The sequence below is a fragment of the Aythya ferina genome, assembly GCF_964211825.1.
Source record: "Aythya ferina genome assembly, chromosome: 1".
Lineage (NCBI taxonomy): Eukaryota > Metazoa > Chordata > Aves > Anseriformes > Anatidae > Aythya > Aythya ferina.
The window spans coordinates 19,001,821-19,019,724 of record NC_140296.1 but is presented as its reverse complement, the minus strand read 5'-3'; the positions used below and the strand labels follow the sequence as shown (position 1 = coordinate 19,019,724).

Here is a 17,904-nt window from a genome sequence, read left to right as displayed (position 1 = left end):
AGTGCAGATGGCATGGTGGGAAAAGCCTGTACAAAAACACAAACCCTCTTGATTTCAACAGATTAAGCTTCCTAGCTTTGTACTGACATTCAAATGGTCGCATCATACGTGAGTACAGATCCTTAGCTAGGGGTGACTGGACCCTGATCACCATGTCAGGGTATTGTTGGGGAGAAGTCAGGTATGTTCTTACCTTCTCTAGGTCCTTCAGAGTTCACAGGCTGCCTGAGTAGCAGCTATGTTGTCTCTGAACCTACAGGTAACAGGCATTAAGCTGGCTGACAAGAAGTCTTTAATACAATGCAGCTATTCCAGGAGGTGGGTTTTAAAAATGAGCAGCTGTCGTGCTCTGCTCAGGCTGCTGAAGAGGACATTTAATAAATTTCTAGTCAGATTAGCAGCAGCCTTGCCTAGACGCTCAAGCCTTGGGATAAAGGCGTACTGTTTCTCACAAATGAGAAGTGCAATCTCTACAAAAAGTGCACAGAAATATACGGTGTCACTTAAAATGCACTGAGGTGTTGGCTAACCTTTTTTGCACTGATTCTTTGAGAGGGACTGTCGTAGCTTTAAAACTGAATCTTATCTTGCTGTTTGATCTTCTTTTTCTCAGGGTAAACAGAATAGCCTCAGACCGCTCCAGGCTCCGTAACTGACAGCAAGTGAGGCTCCTGTTTAATAGGTTGTTTAGAGTTTAATTTTTCCCCTCTGTTCTTAAGGGAATTGGTGTCTCTGAGAAAATAATTGCATGCCCGATGAGGACAGAAGCTTTATTGCGGTGGTCCAAGAACCTGAATACGATTGTGACGATATATGAGAAACTTCAAGCAAATGGCCCATTCAGAAACCTTACGTAACTGTGGCAGGTTTGAGTTTCCAGCAGATTCGGATTTGCCTCTTTGATTATCATCTGATGTGAGAGGAGGCTTAGGGTTTCAAGTTCACAATACGTCTATTCAGTGAGACCCGTTTATTAGCCTGAACAGTATCTGCGGAGTTCTCTTCATCTTTGGCTTTACTAAAAGAAGCTATTTAAACTTAATTCCAGGCTCCAAGCTTGTTGGTTATGAGCAGAGTATCACTTTGTTTTGATAAGGATGTCTATTACTTTGCGCTCTCTCTGGAGTTCTTAAATGACCCCGTTTATCTCTTCTGCATCATGGAACTTTCAGTGCTGCCCCATGCAACGTGCTTATTTTCTTGGAAGACTTCAAATTAGCCTTAACCCATTTATATCCAGCCTGATGGAAACTCTGGCCCTGGGTGTTCCTGCTGAGTTCAGCATAACAGGAAGGACCAAATGACATGCTGATTGGTGGGAGAAGCTTAGGGCTGGAAAAAAGTAGGTATTTTCTGCGTTTTGATGGGGAAGCTGAAGTTTTGCAAGTTTAGGATTCTTTTTAGACTTTGTGAAACACTTCTGGGGAACAAAAAATAAAAACAAAGAAACAAATAAGCTGGCTGGCTTTACTCCCCTGTTTTGTCCTGGACAGACTGAAGTCCTTCCTATTGATTGTGGGATCCACTGTAGTTGTTCTCCCATGTCAATGTTGCTTTCAGACTGGTGGATTTCTGCATGCTCTTCTTCAGGCAGCTCATGGGGATAACTTTAAAATTACTGGAGAGGTTCTGGCTCTTGGCTCATATAGGTAAAACTGCACACAACTCTGTAGTGCTGAACATGCTCTGTAGCTTGGGAGAAGTTTTGATAGCATGCTTTCCACTTCAGAAATCTTTCTCACAGTCAAAGTAGGTGGCTGTATTTAAGCTTTTAAAGCATGGGGATCACAGGTATTTTGGTGCAGGTTTCAGAACTGTAAGTTGTGTTATTCTCCCTTAGTTCTGGAAATAATAGGTTTGTCTTCTTTTGAGCTACATGTGATCATTTCCATCTTGTCTGAAAAAGAACAAAAGACCGCTGACTTACTTCATTTGAGGTTCTCTTTTTTTTTTTTTTTAAAAAAAAAAAAAGCAAAACAGCAACAACAAAAAAAGAACAAGTCTTATTCCTCCTTACTATGTTACCTCTTTGTATGAATAGAAGTCTATACTTTTATACAAAGCAGAATCATCTGCTTTGTGTTAAATCTCCAGTGGTGTGTGGTCATCCATCTTCTGCTACAGAAAACCTCTAGGGCTTTCACTTCCTTTGTGTGTAGAAAGGTATCTTTGTAGTATGGCTCACAGGTACATCTAGGCTGAATTAAAACTGGTGGTTTGTGTGGATCAGTGAAGTCTGAAATGCATAGATAAATGCTATTAAAATAGAAGAATTCTAATACTATTCTTTGTTCTTATTTCAGGAATGTACTCCAGAAAACCTGGAACTGAAAAAGAAGATTTTTGCTCAGCTAGATCTAATTGTTGGTGACAATGTTGTATTGAGCAGCTCGACCTCTTGTCTCTTACCCAGCAAACTGTTCACTGGCCTTAAACATGTTAAGCAGTGTATTGTGTCGCATCCTGTAAGTATGGTGGCATGTATTGTTTTTATCGTAACATTATAGGTATTTAATGAGACTGTGTCCCAATTTCTTCTCTGCAGAATGAGAGGATATGTGGAGTGCTTTCATGTCTTTGTTAGTGTGCAGGGCCTGAATTTTTGGAAATGCTTTAGTTTGGTCATTCTGTGAGTGGCAGCATATACAAAATTGAGGTTTAGTGTATGGTTTGTACTATTGGTTCTAGATACCTTCCATGTAAATTCTTGTGCGCACGTTGCTGTGTTATTCCAATTAATAGTTCTCAAAAAAATATAGGGACTCTGTGTTTTGTAGACGAACCTATAAAAGTCCCTATGCTCTTCTGATGGCATCATTATTATTATTTTTCTTGATGTAATTTTTCAGTATCAGTAAGGTTCCAAACAGCAAGCTGTATGCACTTGCCAGGTAATGTAGATGAAAGGTACAAAGCTTTAGCTCTGGTTTCATCAAATTATTGATGTAGAGGTGGTATACCTGAAGAGGAGCAGCAGGCAAATGAAATGAAATGGAACAAATTGTACATAGAGCTGAATTTGCATGCTTTGTGTCTGACTGGGACAAGGCAGTGATGCGTAAGTAGCATGACTAGAGGTGGCAGCAGAACCTCAGAATGCTGAAGGACACCTTTGAGCCTCTGTAGGCATTTGTGGGGCTGTTTTTCACAGCCTCTGTCCTCAGTGTGGAAGAATGGTTTGTCTTAATCACTGGGATTCTTACTGCTTCTGTTTCTGGACTCTGAGTCTGTTAACTGATCTTGCAAACAGAAGGCTAATGTTATATTAAGAGGGCTGTGGTCATAAAGGCTTTCAGTAACTGGAGAATGGTACTCTTCTGCTGTATGTGGCTCATAGAATCACTGAATAGTTTGAGTTGGAAGAGATCTTGAGGATTATTGAATTCCAACCCCCCTGCCATGGGCAGGGATGTTACCTGCTAGATCAGGTTGCTCAAAGCCCTCTCTGACCTGGCCTTCAGCACTTCCAAGGATGGGGCATCCACAGTTTCTCCAGGCAACCTGTTCCAGGGACTCGCCACCCACTGAGTGAAGAACTCCTTCCTTATATCTGATCTAAATCTACCCTCTTATCCTATCACTCCACTCGCTAACAAAGAGTCCCTCCCCAGCTTTCCTGTATGTCCCCTTTGGGTATCAAAGGCCACTTTCAGGTCTCCCTGGAGCCTTCTCTTCTCCAGGCTGAACAACCCCAACTCCCTCAGCCTGTCTTTGCAGGAGAGCTGTTCTGGCCCCTTGATCGTATTTGTGGCCCTCCTCTGGACTCATTTTGATACTTCAACATCCTTCTTGTGCTGGGGGGCCCAGAGTTAAATGCAAGACTCCATGTGGGGTCTCATGAGAGCAGAGTGGAGGGGGAGAATCACCTCCCTTGACCTGCTAGCTAAAATGTTACTACACTTTGCCTTTCCAGGGCAGAATGTACATTAAATGCCAATTCCGTTGGCATACTCAAGAGTGGCAGTGTGAACACACAAATCCAGCACTACTTCATTGTGATATCTCTACAGCTGCCTGTAGCCTAATGCTGCAAATCGTTTGGTCAGCCCCTCTGACAGCCCTCCACCAGTACCATTGTGCCTTGGAGTGACTGAGGAGAAAAAGGAACAAAAGGATTGGTTTCTTTCCTTAAAACTGATTTTTTTTATCCCCTTTTAACTAAAAAGGAAAAAAGAAATCAAGCTTCAAAATATGTATCTGTGCCTAGGATTAGCCTTTCTCCAGTCTAAAACTCAGGAGTTCCTTATCTCAGATTTCTAGGGTTGTAACTTTCCGTAGTGCAAAAGATCACGTCTCTTCTAAGCTTCCTTATTAAGGAACTATAACTATGATTTTATTTATTTGTTACCGTTTCCTAGGCTTCTTCCTGTGCTCTTCTGTTTGTCAGCCTTTCATTTTTTTTCCATTACTCTTTTATTGTTATCCCAAACTGGTTTATTCTGGTTGATCCGTTTAGTTTGAGCTGCAGCCTTCATAGGAGCTACTTCTGAAACCATCTTTGATCAGATCTGGCAAAGTAGCTAGTTTCTGCATAAACACTTTTCTAGGTTGCTGTTGTAAAGGTATGTGTGTTTTCCAAAGTAAACACTTCAGAATGCCATAAAATGTCTAACTGCTCAGAGATGGCTTTGCAGTCTGAGACCATTTTCTTAGTAGTCTCAGCTTCACTCATAGGGGAGTGTACTATTCCATGTACTATTCTATTTTTTTTATATACGTAAAAACATTTGCTTTGTAGTAGTAGTTGGTTTTTGATTGTTTTGTTTTAATCATGACCTTACTAGCAATTTAAACAAAAGTAGGACATGGGGAATGGTGGCTGAAGGAAGCAAGCTGTTCAGAGAGACTGAAAATAAGAAGTGTGGAATTTGAGCTTTTTATTTTTCTATGAAAGTATCAAGTTGTAAAGCCTCTGGGACAGGTGAGCATGCTGAGGACAAATGAAGAGAAATTTCTCAAGTACTATATGAGCCTGCCCGATCACGCAGCTAGAAACATGGAGCTAGAGGAGACTGCCACCGAGTGAAGTTCCTTGCTGTAAGAGGAGGCATGTCATCAAGTTGCCTTAAAATATATTAAACTCCCTCTCTAGTTTTTTGTTTTACTTGACTGCTTCTATGTAAAGTTTTCTTTTATTTCAATCTTACTAACAGTCCATTAAAATTTGTTTGTGTAGACTGTGGTTTTATAGCTTTTGTCTAGTTTAATTCTGTTTTCTTCATTTATCCCTTCTTAGCTATCATTCTGTTAGGCTGAGTAAGGTAAACTCTCCTGCTCCCTTAAAAATGGCTTTGCATTACCCTTCTCCTTTTTAGAAGCCTTTTTTTTTCCCCTCCCTTTCAATTTCATGTTCATTTTACCACTTTCAGTTGTTACCAACATTAGTTATCTCACTCTTAAACAATCGTCCTCCTAAGTCTCCACAGCGTGCTCAGTAACACACCCATACAGTCCTTGTGCCAAGTCCGTGAAATAAAATATTTCAATAAGGTCTCTGTCAAAACTAATCGTGGAAGAAATTCATAATAGCCTCAGTCTTGCTCAACAATTAGCTCGTCTTCTTTCTGATGAGACCCGGTGATATACTTAAGGATTAGAAAAGCCTTCAGAGAACTTCTTGCAGTGTTTCAGGTCTTGCTGAATTGCCTGGCACCACCATGTCTGCAGTGGCATCCATCACACCACACAGCTTTGGTGGTGGCACTGCCAAAGAAAAAAAAGTAAATGTATTACATGGGTTAGAGCAGGCATAGCTGTACAGCCCGTTATGTGTTGGTCAGATGCTAAAGTAAAGGAAAACATGTAAGTACTGAAACAAAAAACAAACCAGAGGAAGGACTGCTGGCACACTGCTGTGATTAAGTCCTGTATTTGCATTTACATGAGTACAGTTAAGAGCAGCTGACTGTGATGGAGCATGGTGAAAGAATCAGTATTTAATTATCATCCTTTAAATGTGAATGTTTTTTCTGGTGGTCATTTATGGTATGTTGGGTCTGACTGTTGGAATTGAGTACAAGAGCTTCATTTAAGACCTTAAGAATATGGCTTATGGACTCCTACTTTTGGAAGGAGCACACACTGGATACTGCCTGAAACACTGACCTGAAGAACCTTAGGCACTTCTAGGATGTTCGTTACAATTTTTTGTTTATAGCTTCAGAAACACATTGCACACAAGTCAGGACTTGTGTGTAAAATAACATTTGGGAAGAGTCATGGAGAAGTAGGGTTTTGTGGCTTTTTTTAAAAATAGGTGCAGTGTTGAAGGTAGCTGTTCTGCAGCTTTTTTTTTTTTTTTTTTTTTTTTTTTTTTTTTTTTTTGGAAGTATGTATTACGTGATATCTGTTAATGTGTTTACAATATATTCCCAGCCTTGGGCCAGTAGCCATTTATCTGTTGAGTTTTGCATCGTACAGGTGGTGCATAGCAATAATTCTGTTACAAACTTCCTGATTATTTAAAAGGAAATACCTTGTTTAATTTGGGAAGGCAAGTGGTGGTCATTTTTTACAACAAAAACCAACCTGCGTATTGGGAAAACATCAGTTATTCAAGTCAGCATAAAGCCTTCTAATACTGAACTGTTCTCCTCCTTAGGCTACGTGGACTTTGGGATTAAACAGAGTTAGATTTAATTATAGATTATTTTTTTAATTTGAATTAATATACTTTTTTTTTACTGGTGAATTGTCTCAGGAACTAAAGATCAGACCTACTGTATTCACTGGAAAATATACACGCTGGTAGAAAATTATAAATATGCTTTATATTAACTTGATCTGTTAGACTCTGACATAGCTGACATTCTTCTTTTGTGTTTCTTCTTGAGGTAAATCCACCTTACTTTGTGCCACTGGTTGAAATTGTTCCGCATCCAGAAACAGATCCTTCTACTATAGAGAGAACATACGCTCTTATGAAGAAGATTGGACAATCTCCTGTCAAATTAAACAGAGAAATTGAGGGATTTGTTCTGAATCGGCTCCAGTATGCAGTGATAAGTGAAGCCTGGAGACTTGTGGGTGTACGTATATATTTTTCCAATTTTTACACACTGTCAGTTTTGTAGAGACAAGCAAGATTGTATATTTAAATTTCTTATAAAATTGACTTTTTAATTAAACTATCCCTTATGTACATGAAAATTAAAATTAGCGTGTAAGTTAAAAACAGTAAGAAGTGATGTCAGTAATAAATAGCAAAGTTTATGAAAAACTTTGTGATATGATCTTAACAATTATCCTTTATCCTGCTTTCATTTCAGAATACTGTAATTTTTCAGGACAATCAAAGGAACAATGTTGAAAGTGTAGAAATCAAGATACTGATTTTTATTTTTTCTAGGTTGTCTCACTATTTCCTGTTATTTTTATGAATGTTGCTGGCTTACTTTTCAGTTGTTATGAAATGTTTTAAATAGTTCTCTGGCCTTTTAGGAATTGAACTCTTAGGTTCATTTGATACTTGCAGGTAAAGACAGATTTCGCCTCCTCCCATTCTGACTTCTAGCTGAGAATCATCTGTTTGTTTTGCTTCAGCTTTTCCCACAATTGCGTGTTCTGTGCTACAAAATCCATTCTTTCACCAGGAAGAGCTGAATTATAAGGCTGTTGGAATTCTGTTGAGAAGAGATTTAATTGGTGTGAGTGGGGTTGACTTTTTTGTCATGGACACTACTTTGATTTCTTTTATTTTTTCTCAAGCTGTCTTAAAAAAAAAAAAAAAAAAAATGCACAGATACAGGTAAAGATCTTGAAACTAAGGTAATATTAACATGCTGTAAATAAAACAACTCTTTCCAAAGCAGTATCTAAACATATTTGCTCAACTGATTTTACTTTCAGTTAGCTTCCACTAGCAACACGATGCAACAATGTAAAGGAGATGAGTAACAATACCCAGTGATGTTGGGAAGGAACTGAGCTTCTACTGGAGATGTTTCTTTAAATTAAAAAGGTATCTGTTATTAAAAAAGTTACAGCAAAATCTGAAGGATGTGATTAAAAAAAAAAAACCTTCAGAAAGCTGTACTCGTGTTGTACAGATGTAAGATAGAAAGGATATTAACCTTTAAATTATTTTTCAACCCATAATAAGGCTTATCAAGAGGAGAAAAAAAAAAAGAAAAAAGAAAATAAAAACTACTACCAAAAATGTGAACAAGGAAGACAAACCCCGAGGGGAAAATGGCCGATGTTATTGCTAGGCCACTCTCCATCATCTTTGAAAGGTCGTGGAGAACAGGAGAGGTGCCTGAGGACTAGAACAAAGCCAACGTCATGCAAATCTTCAAAAAAGGCAAGAAGGGAAGACCCAGGCAACTACAGGCCAGTCGGCCTCACCTCCATCCCTGGAAAGGTGATGGAAAAGCTCATCCTGGAGGTCATCTCCAAGCAGTAGAGGATAAGATGGTGAATCCATGCTGACTATTCCTGATCACGGGGGGAAATCATGCTTAACCAATGTGATATCCTTCTATGACAAGATGGCTAGCAGGGTAGATGAGGGGAGAGTGGTGGATGTGGTCTACCTTGACCTCAGCAAGGCTTTTGACACTGTCTCTCGTAACATCCTCATAGACAAGCTCAGGAAGTGCAGCCTGGATGAGTGGATGGTGGATTGGCAGTTGGCTGGATGGCAGAGCTCAGAGGGTTGTGCTTACTGGTGCAGTCTAGTTGGAGGCCTGTAGCTAGTGATGTCCCCCAGGGGTCACCAGAAGACTGAGGGGAGACCTCATCAAAGGGTATAAATATATGAGGGGGAGGGTGTCAAGAGGATGAAGCCTGTCTCTTTTCAGTTATACCCAGCAACAGGATGAGAGGCAATGGGCACAAACTGAAGCACAGGAGGTTCCAACTGAATATGAGGGGGCACTTCTGTACTGTGAGGTGACAGAGCACTGGGACGGGCTGCCCAGAGAGGCTGTGGGGTCTCCTTCTCTGGAGATACTCAAAACCCACCTGGGTGCCATCCTGTACAACGTGCTCTAGGTGATCCTGCTTAACAGGGGGGTTGACTAAATGGTCTTCAGATGTTCCTTCCAACCTCAACCATTCTGTGATTTTGTTTACTGAACAGTGGTGCTCACTGTTAAGGAGGCTCCCCAACTCTAAACTTTCTTTAAAGGGAAGGGGTCTAAAAGTTGTTTCAGTCATGTGAAGAACAAGATTTTTTAGAAGTGGAAAGACAAAATGAATAGCAGCAGATAATGACAGGGTAATTGAACTTACCAAAGACTCCCAGAACTCAAATATTAAGTTGATGAAATACTGGTGTAAGCATCTTGTTACACACCTGCTAGCACAGTACTGCAGAAATGGAAGTTAGCACTTTCACCTGAGTAGTTTGTTTTTGATTTTGTTTAAAAAAAAAAAAAAAAAAAAAAAACACTTTCAAGTGTAGTTAGCAAACTGTGGACCAGTAAGTTTGGTAATGCGTAGGCATATATATCAGGGAAAGTAATGCCTCAAAAATGTAGGTTTTCTCATGACTCAAAGAGGCTTAAGCTGAATTGTGAAACTTGCTGTCACAAACCTTGGATGACAAAACTATGAATTGGTTCAGTGAACATGTAGACACAAATTTATGTTAAATGAAAACAATGTAGAAACAACCTCCAGCTCTCAAAATCTGAAAGACTGGACTACTCAGAGCTGAGATTCTGCTTGTGATTGAAGTTTGAAAGTATCGCTCTGTATGTGCTCTTTGATTATGGAAAGATAAGAACACTTTGTAGGCTATTATCAGCGGTGGAAAAAAGCTACTGACTTGAGGTGAACTTCCAGTATGAACCTGTACCTTTAGTATAAACCTGTGGGTGGTATGTTAATAGTAACACAACACAGTGCTTTAAGCACTGACAAAGTTGCTTTCATTGTGCTTCATCTAAGTTTCCAAGTTGTTCTGGTTTTGTTTAATTTTATTGCATTTCAGGCAAATACACATTTAAGCTGCAACAACTTTGATACCTGGTATTTGTCTAGACTTCTGAAATGGAAATACAATCAAAAGTGTATAGTTTCAGCTGTATGACTTGGGGCTAAACAGCCCTTTTGGGGGAGAATCACTATGGATAGGTGAAAAATACAAGCCTTGAGCAGTTTTTCTTTCTACTGTTGTGCTGCCAACTTAGTCATTTTCATTGTAAGTCATGTTCTTTTGGTGTTTTCCACTTTCAAATTGGGGAAAAATGTATTTCTTGGTTCTGACTTTTAAAATCAGTTTTTAGTCCTTATTGTTGAGGGTTAAAATATTGTGAAAAACATCATCCTCCCCAGCTCACAAGTTTTGAGAAGGTCCTAAAAATTAAATTTTATTCAGTGTTCTTATTTTGTTGCTGCAGAAGTCCACATTGATACTTCCTAGTAACAAAACTTTTTGCTACCCTGGGAAGTACTTAAGGTGGAAGCTAGACTACAAATATTAGCAATAGAGACATTGTAATAAAATCTGCTTGTCCAAAATGACCCTATTATTAATCCTTTTGTGGTTAGATAGGTAAATTGCATGTATTAGATTTCGCAGACTAAGACATTTTGGATGCAAAACACAGGCATTCTTATGAAATTACTTATAATTGCTTTGGTATTTTAATGCTAATAATTGTGTACTGTTTTTGATGTTGTAAAAGAACAATGAAATGGAACCATAAAACATGATTTCAAGCATACTTGTTTTATTACTGGTTGTAAAATGCCAGAGCAAGTGTCTTTTTATGCCAGCAGTTACTTGTCATAAATCGATTAGTGCTCATACTTCTGTTACAAGTTTTCTTTGAATTTGCTTTTAACATGGTGAGTACTTGGGGGCAAATCTATATCCTCAACAGAAGACTGCTGTATTTGCACTGCTCAATATCCGTTCTCTGACATATGCAAAAATATTTGTCCTTGTTAAAAATGCCATGTGTGAACTGGGAGAGGAACGCAGCAGTGGCCTTAAGTGTTTTGAAGCCACTTGAAACTATCTTAAATCAGCCCCTTTATGTAAACAACCCTCTGTGAGGACTTTGAAATGTGAACTTGACAATTTCCATCTGGGTCTTCATCTGAAAAATATTTATAGTAATAGCAGGGGGAGCAGTCTTACACCTGCACACGTGTGCAGATGTACTTTCATGACAGTCACCTTTTTTTTTCCTTTTGTTTTTTTAATCAACTGATCTTAATTCATCCAAGAAACTAGTTGAAACTTCACTGGTAGTGTTTATGTAGCCTTAAAAAGGGCATTGGTGGTAGCGCAGCTGTACCTGCATGTCTAACATTTATCTGGAAAACATCATCAAGAAAGGACTGAACAGTTTGCAGGGTATGTTTTAGTTCCCAAATGTAGCTTGGTAACTGACAGCTTGCAAGTCCCTCTTTTCTTTAGCAGTGTTGTGATGAGATGTGTGAGGCATGGGGCAGGAATCACACTACAGGAGAAGGGCTCTGATACAAAGCTATGATTGTGTCACCTGATGAGGAGCATTTGAACCTGGGGCTGTACAGAAAGCAAGCACTGCAGTCCCAAAGCCTTCATTGCTTGCTCTGAATTCCTATGGTAAGTGTAATTGCCTGCTGGATCCTGCACTGGACTTGCCAACTTCTGCCATGTGGGGTCTAAGAGTAGGGAAGTCTGCAACAGCCAGAGGTCTGATGGGGGGGCCTGCCAGCAGGTTGAGATCAGCCTCTGACTCCACATGGTGACCTAACTGCATGTGGGCATAGGTGCTTAAGCAGAGCACAGCAAATTTCAGGGCAAGGTGATTAAAGTAGCAATGACAAACCCTCATATTTGGATGCTGTGTCTTTGATTATGGAAATAATCAAACCCTTTTGATTAAGGGTCCTCAAGAGCACCCTTGAGCTGGTATATTGAACCCGGGCACAAACTGAGTGAATGCAGGACTGGGACAAATGTGGAATGGGAGGTTAATGTGACAAAAAATTAGAACTGGAGGTTGAGAACCCAATTTTTAGGGAAGTAGAAGAGCGAAGACTGGTTTGGAGATGTACAGAGAGAACACCTGGGTGCTGAGAACTTCGGTAAGGTAGATAACATGAAATGTTTTAAGGATACAGGAGTTCAACTTTACAAGAAGTTAGGAGCAAAGACTGTAGATTCACTTATGGAATGAAAAGAAAGAATTAAAGCAAATGCTCTCCTTCAAGACAAGAGTGCTGCAATTAGATGCTTTATTTTAGATCTGAGTTAGTCTTTTCATGTGACACGATGTCTTATTGAATGTTGTTTTGATATGCAAGTTGCAAACACTTGGGCAGTGTAGGTGTTCGTGGCAGGAACTTCTTGTATCAGTTTTCTCTCTCCTCAAGCTCTGCATTTATTTCTTGAAAATGCAGATATTGGGAAGACTCCAGTTGTCTGCTTCCATGTCTGCCTCTTTGAGGTCAAGTACCTGAGAACTTTCTGGGGGAAACTAACATAGGACCATCCAGTGCATATAAGACTGAAGTTCTTGTAGCCTTCATATTTTTAATTCTTTGGTTGCAAAGCTGTTTATAATGAGAGGAAGAGACATACTGTGAGATGTTGAGTTTGAAGACCCTTACTGCTCTGACCTTTTTAGTCATCTTAACCTTAAATTTTGATATTTTAAGTGTGGAACTATTAAAATAATCTGCAACCAATAGTAGGGAAAAATATCTGACAGGTTTTTCTGTTATTCCCTGTTATTTACTTTCTCATACTTCTATTGACAGTAACCACTAGTGTACATGTATCTGATTTTGTTTGTAGCTCCTGGGAGCAGAGACCTCTTTATTTGCCCTTATTTAGGAGTTTCAGCTGCCTTTAAGAACCTGCTGAAACTACTTTGTGAGATGGATCATACAATGCATGTCTCAAAGATTATATATTGTCCTCTATGTATGCCTTTAGTACTGCTTTAATACAGATTTCGTTAAAAATGGGTTTACTCTTTTTAAGTTATAGTCATGGAGACTGTAGACAATAAGAATGGGTGGTCTTGCTATTTATTTTTTTTGGTTAATCTATTGGAAAATAAGCAGTTGTGGTTTGGCTGTGTCCATTTCGGTTTGTTTTCACAGCAAGAATGTGCATTGGCTTCAGTCCCTAATTCATGTACCTCCTGTCTCAGGTGGCTAGCTTGGCTGTTCTTAAATACTGGTAAGACTTCAAAATTCCAAATTTGTTATTATTAATTGTATTACAATGTTGTTCTAGGTCCTTTACAAAAAACAAAGGTAACAACTGTAGAGGATTAAGCATGTAGTTATAGTGTTCTGTAAAAAGGGGATATTGTAAAAGGAAGTTCAAGAGCCCAGGGAGAAGGTGTTGATACTCAGTGGTTCTTACAGGGTGAGGTGCGTGAGGGTGTCATGGGGGAAGATGAGGACCAGCAAAGTAACAAGGTGTAAACTGTAGGATAAGTTTCTCAAACATGATGAAATGGGAAGAAATGGAGCTGGTAGGGGAATCTAGGAGAAAAGTCGTGTGCTCAAAATGATAGGACTGGAAAAAGATTTCATCAGGGTGTGGATCGAAGGGACTTGATTGAAGTGATAGTGAAGAAGTAAAGGGTGTAATGAGTGCTTTTGACAGAGAATGAATATATTAGTAGCAATTGGAGAGAAAAAAGACTGGATCTTGGAGATTCAGAGGATACAGTGGCAAATCTGGAGACCTATTATGTGGTCAGGGAGGGAGTAGAGTCCAGAATAACTCCAGAAAGGTTGAAATTACTAGGAGAACGTGGTGAATTGGTAGCAGCAGAAGAAATAAGATTGTTTTTTGTCCGTGACATGTTTAATATGATGACAAGCCAAGTCGGTGACAGAAGCTGAGATGCAGGTGTGACTCACAGACGTAAAACCTGGCAGGCTGGTCAGGGCCCAAAGGTGGAGATGGCAGAACTGCCACAGGCTTTTGGAAAGGAGAACAGGGTCCCCACACAGCAAGGATCACTAAGAAATTACCAGAGGATAATACTCCGGCATCACAGGAGATTAAAACACGTGGGAAGATCTGATTGTGGTATGTAAGCGGTGTCACAAGCAGTGTGGAGGTTTCTGATCCAGTGTAAATCTTGAAGTTTAGCTGCCCGTTGGGGTCACTGAGGGTTTTGGTGGAATTTGTTTTAAATTACCTCCTTAATTCTGCATCTGTGAAAGTCAGTCAGCTTCTGGTAAACAAAGCTTTAACTTTTATGTACTTCCTCTTCCCTTTGACAAGTGCTTAAGGGGAAGACTTGCAAGAAGGGTTATGCAGATTGAAGAGGAGGAAAAATCCTCCTTGGGAGGGTTGTTTCACACCTAGACTTAATGAAACCGGGTTGTGGAAGACTTTCTTGTTTACTTCTTAGCATAAACACCAGTCCTTGTGGAAGACACCTCGCTGACCTTGCACCCACCCTGCTGAATCATTCCACCAACTTATGATCTCCTTAACATAAGTGGGAGTAGTTATCCCCTAGAGGAAGGCAGTTTAACATATTTCTTACTTGTCTTCTCGTTTCTGAACAGAACAAGGTAAAAGACTTTTCTTTAAGAGGATCTGTGTGACAAAGAAAACTGAGCTTATATGTACAGAATAATAAGAGACCTCTGCTGGAAGAACCTTTTATTTTCCTTCTGTTAACTGCTATTTTTGCTTTTTAGCAGCCATAGCCATAAAATTACAGGTTTAGGCAGGAGGCCAAGAGCAAAGCACTCGCCCTGTGATCCCGAGGGCCCCGGGTCTTCAAACATTGGTACTGAAGCCGAAGACTACAGTATCGGAAGGAAGAGATCACTTTTTCGTTTGAAAACTAATCTGTATTGATTCTGAATTGTTTCAAAAGTCTTATGTAAGCCTGTCAACTCTCTAATATTATAGTTTAAATGCTGCTGCCATTCAGATGCTTGTCTGGAACTTGTGGTTAATTGTTTGTCTGCAAATCTTTGTCAGCCTGAGAGGGGAAGAAAAAAAATCACTCATCAAGCACAGCTTTACCAGCGTAACTCATTGTTAGTTGTGGTGTTATTTCAGGAGAAAAAAACTTTCACAGCCCATGTGGTGCCTGTTTCTTTCACTGACACCAGTTCTGTAACCTGAATGCTGAGGTTTGCACTTGGACCTGTCTTTACACAGACCTTCTGGTCTTCCTGTAGACATGTTAACCATACCAGTGCCTTACCTTTGGGTTGAAGAAAATAATGCTTCCTTATCCCTGCCATTGTGCCCCTAAGTGGGGGGTTGGAACTAGATGATCTTTCAGGTCCCTTACAACCCTAGCTTTTCTATGATATAATTAAATTGTTACCAGAGCTGGATGTTGCAAATATGGTGGGTTGGTGGTAATAATTATGTCATTATTTCCTTTTTCAAGATAGATTTCAAAAGTCTCCTGAGACAGTGATTCAGACAGGGTTATTTCTGATAGGAGCAATGCCTACTAACAGATTGAGACTTGAGACTTAATATTATAAAAGGCTCTGTTTAAACCTGAGATGATTAAAAACTCAGTTTCTTTGGTTATGAAAGTTATGTTGGTCCTTGGCTTATTTTCTTCTAAAGTAACAGCAGATGTGTTTGACAAACACAGAAGGACACTGTGGATGGGATTCAGCTCACTTAAGCTGAGACTTGTACAGTGTAGATGCTAACAAAACATCTTAAAATGTTAACAAAAAAGTTAACAAAACAAAAAAACAGTCCTGTCTTGGCCAAGCAGACAAGTATATCTACTTGCCTGCTGCAGCTAAAGAAGGCTCGTGGAGCAAGAGGTCCTGTGTAGGGGGATCACCTCCAGGTAGGCTACAGGTAGACAGACAATTCAGCATCTCTCTCACCTTAACAACCAGAAGGAAATGATTTTTCTTTTGTCCCTGGGAATGAAGACAAGTTCTTGAAATGAAGCTTTGTCTGATGGAAGTAGTTAGAACAGGTCTTGGTTTGTCCAGGCCTTTCCAGTAGGTGGAAAATCAACCTCATATGATAAATATTATTTTTCTTAAGTAAAGCTGTAAGTTACTGTTCATTAACTCATTTTTATAAGCCTTCATGTACTTGCCCTAACCTGATGGGGGCGTTGGCTTTCCTGTAGGTGACACCATCTGGGTGGAACAGCAGCACTCATTTTTTAACAGGAGAAATTCTTCATTTTGTATACTTCCTATCCTGCCAACTCTGAGGTTTGAGACTGACTGGCAATGAACTCAAGAACCTGGGCAGGTTGAGGCTGTGTAGGTTGAATATTCAGTGAGTTTTTTGGAAGGGAGTGGCAGCTGCATTGCCTGCGTGTTTGGTCCTAGCCTTTTTTTTTTCAAGTGGCCTCAGGGTAGTACAAATGCTGCACCCCCATTCTGCTAGTTGCAAGCCTGCACAAAAATCCTGAACTAGGAGAAAATGAAGGGAGGTGTTAAGATTTAGCTAAAATTTCTGTATTTAAAAGCACTGGTATGATACTTGGACTTTACTATAAACTCTTTTTGGTCATGTGCTATTAAGAGTGTCACCCTTGCTATGTGCTCTCTGATTCTCTTTTTCTAAGAAAAGTGTTTATGGGTTGACATAAACAGGTCAATTTAATTTTAATACATGGATTACTGTAAGTAGTAAGTATCAGGCAAACTAGTGTGTACAGGTAGTTTGTATTACATAGTGTATTAATCTACTATCAATTTAAAAAATAAGGTACTGTCAAAATGTATTTAGATTATGAAGTACGGTGATCTTACCAATGTGTTTTAAAAAAAAAAAAAAGTTAGGTGAATTAATGTTTATACTGAATTACAAGAAGACTTGTATAGTAGGTGCACGATTCTGATGAACATTTACTAACTCTATTTCTAGTCTCTCTTTGTATTACTTCTTAAATTTTATTTTGTTTTTAATTATATGCAAAAAACAATCAGTTTTGCATTAAAACTTAACACTCACAAGTTTCCCTCTTCTACTTCTGCCGTATAGGAAGGAGTAATATCTCCTACTGATCTAGACCTTGTGATGTCTGATGGATTGGGAATGAGATATGCGTTCATTGGACCTCTGGAAACCATGCATCTTAATGCAGAAGGTAGGTACCTTAATATGAGATAAAATATGGAGAAAGTCTTACATTGCATAATGTCAAAAATGACATCTATTTGAAACACCAGCTGTGCACCTCATTTTTCCAAGACCTGTTCTAGTGCTTTGAAACCACTGCAGTACACATAGTTCAGGGCTGTATGAGCGTCAGAAAAAAGTGTATCTGATAATTCCATGTCAACAGAAACTCACTTCCTATTGGTGAGTGCCTTTTTTTTTCTTTGGGGAACTGGTAGCAAAAGGTTCACTGTAAGCATGGCTGGTGCTGGTTTGGTTTAAACTGGTTTAGTTCCTGAAGTGAAATTGTTTCTGTCTGCAAAACACCATTCTTACAAAGTTGACTTAGTTGAAGCAGTGAGGTAACAGTTCAACACGTCTTGCATAATCAAGATAGATCTTAGGTGTTTCTGGAATTATATACATAAATCCAAGCTAAATAAAAGTTAATTGCATGGAATGAAATAAAAATTATGAGACTGGGGCTACAAGGGTTTAAGCAATAAATGTAACAAAATGTAAAAAAAACATGAATGATCTTTACTTCCTAAAGACTAACTAAACACATTTTTATTTTTTTTTATGTTGTGGGCTGTCTTTATTCTGCTTTTGTATTGTCCTTGACATGGCAGTCCCCTTCTCCACTGATGGATCTTTCAGGAACTGCTGCAATGCATAAGAATACAATAATGAAATGAAAATAAGAAATGAAGATTGTAAAATATCAGTGGAAAATAGGAGTGTTTTATGACTACTTACTGATCAGTCACTTTGCAAAAATTTGTGTTTTTTAAGGGGCAAATTGTCAATTTCCATATGAATGTGGAACTGTGTCCTCCAACAGAGGCTTTCTGCTTGTCAGTTTGGTGGCA

General features: G+C 39.2%; 1 protein-coding gene across 1 annotated transcript in view; it reads left to right on the top strand.

The window, feature by feature from the left end:
• The window catches only part of CRYL1 (crystallin lambda 1), a 58,363-nt gene that overhangs the window by 24,134 nt on the left and 16,325 nt on the right, over positions 1 to 17,904 (top strand). Inside the window, exons 4-6 of the mRNA XM_084503630.1 lie at positions 2,304 to 2,465; positions 6,834 to 7,028; positions 16,916 to 17,021. Of these exons, the coding sequence (XP_084359756.1) occupies positions 2,304 to 2,465; positions 6,834 to 7,028; positions 16,916 to 17,021 (463 nt within the window). The remainder of the gene's footprint in view (positions 1 to 2,303; positions 2,466 to 6,833; positions 7,029 to 16,915; positions 17,022 to 17,904) is intronic.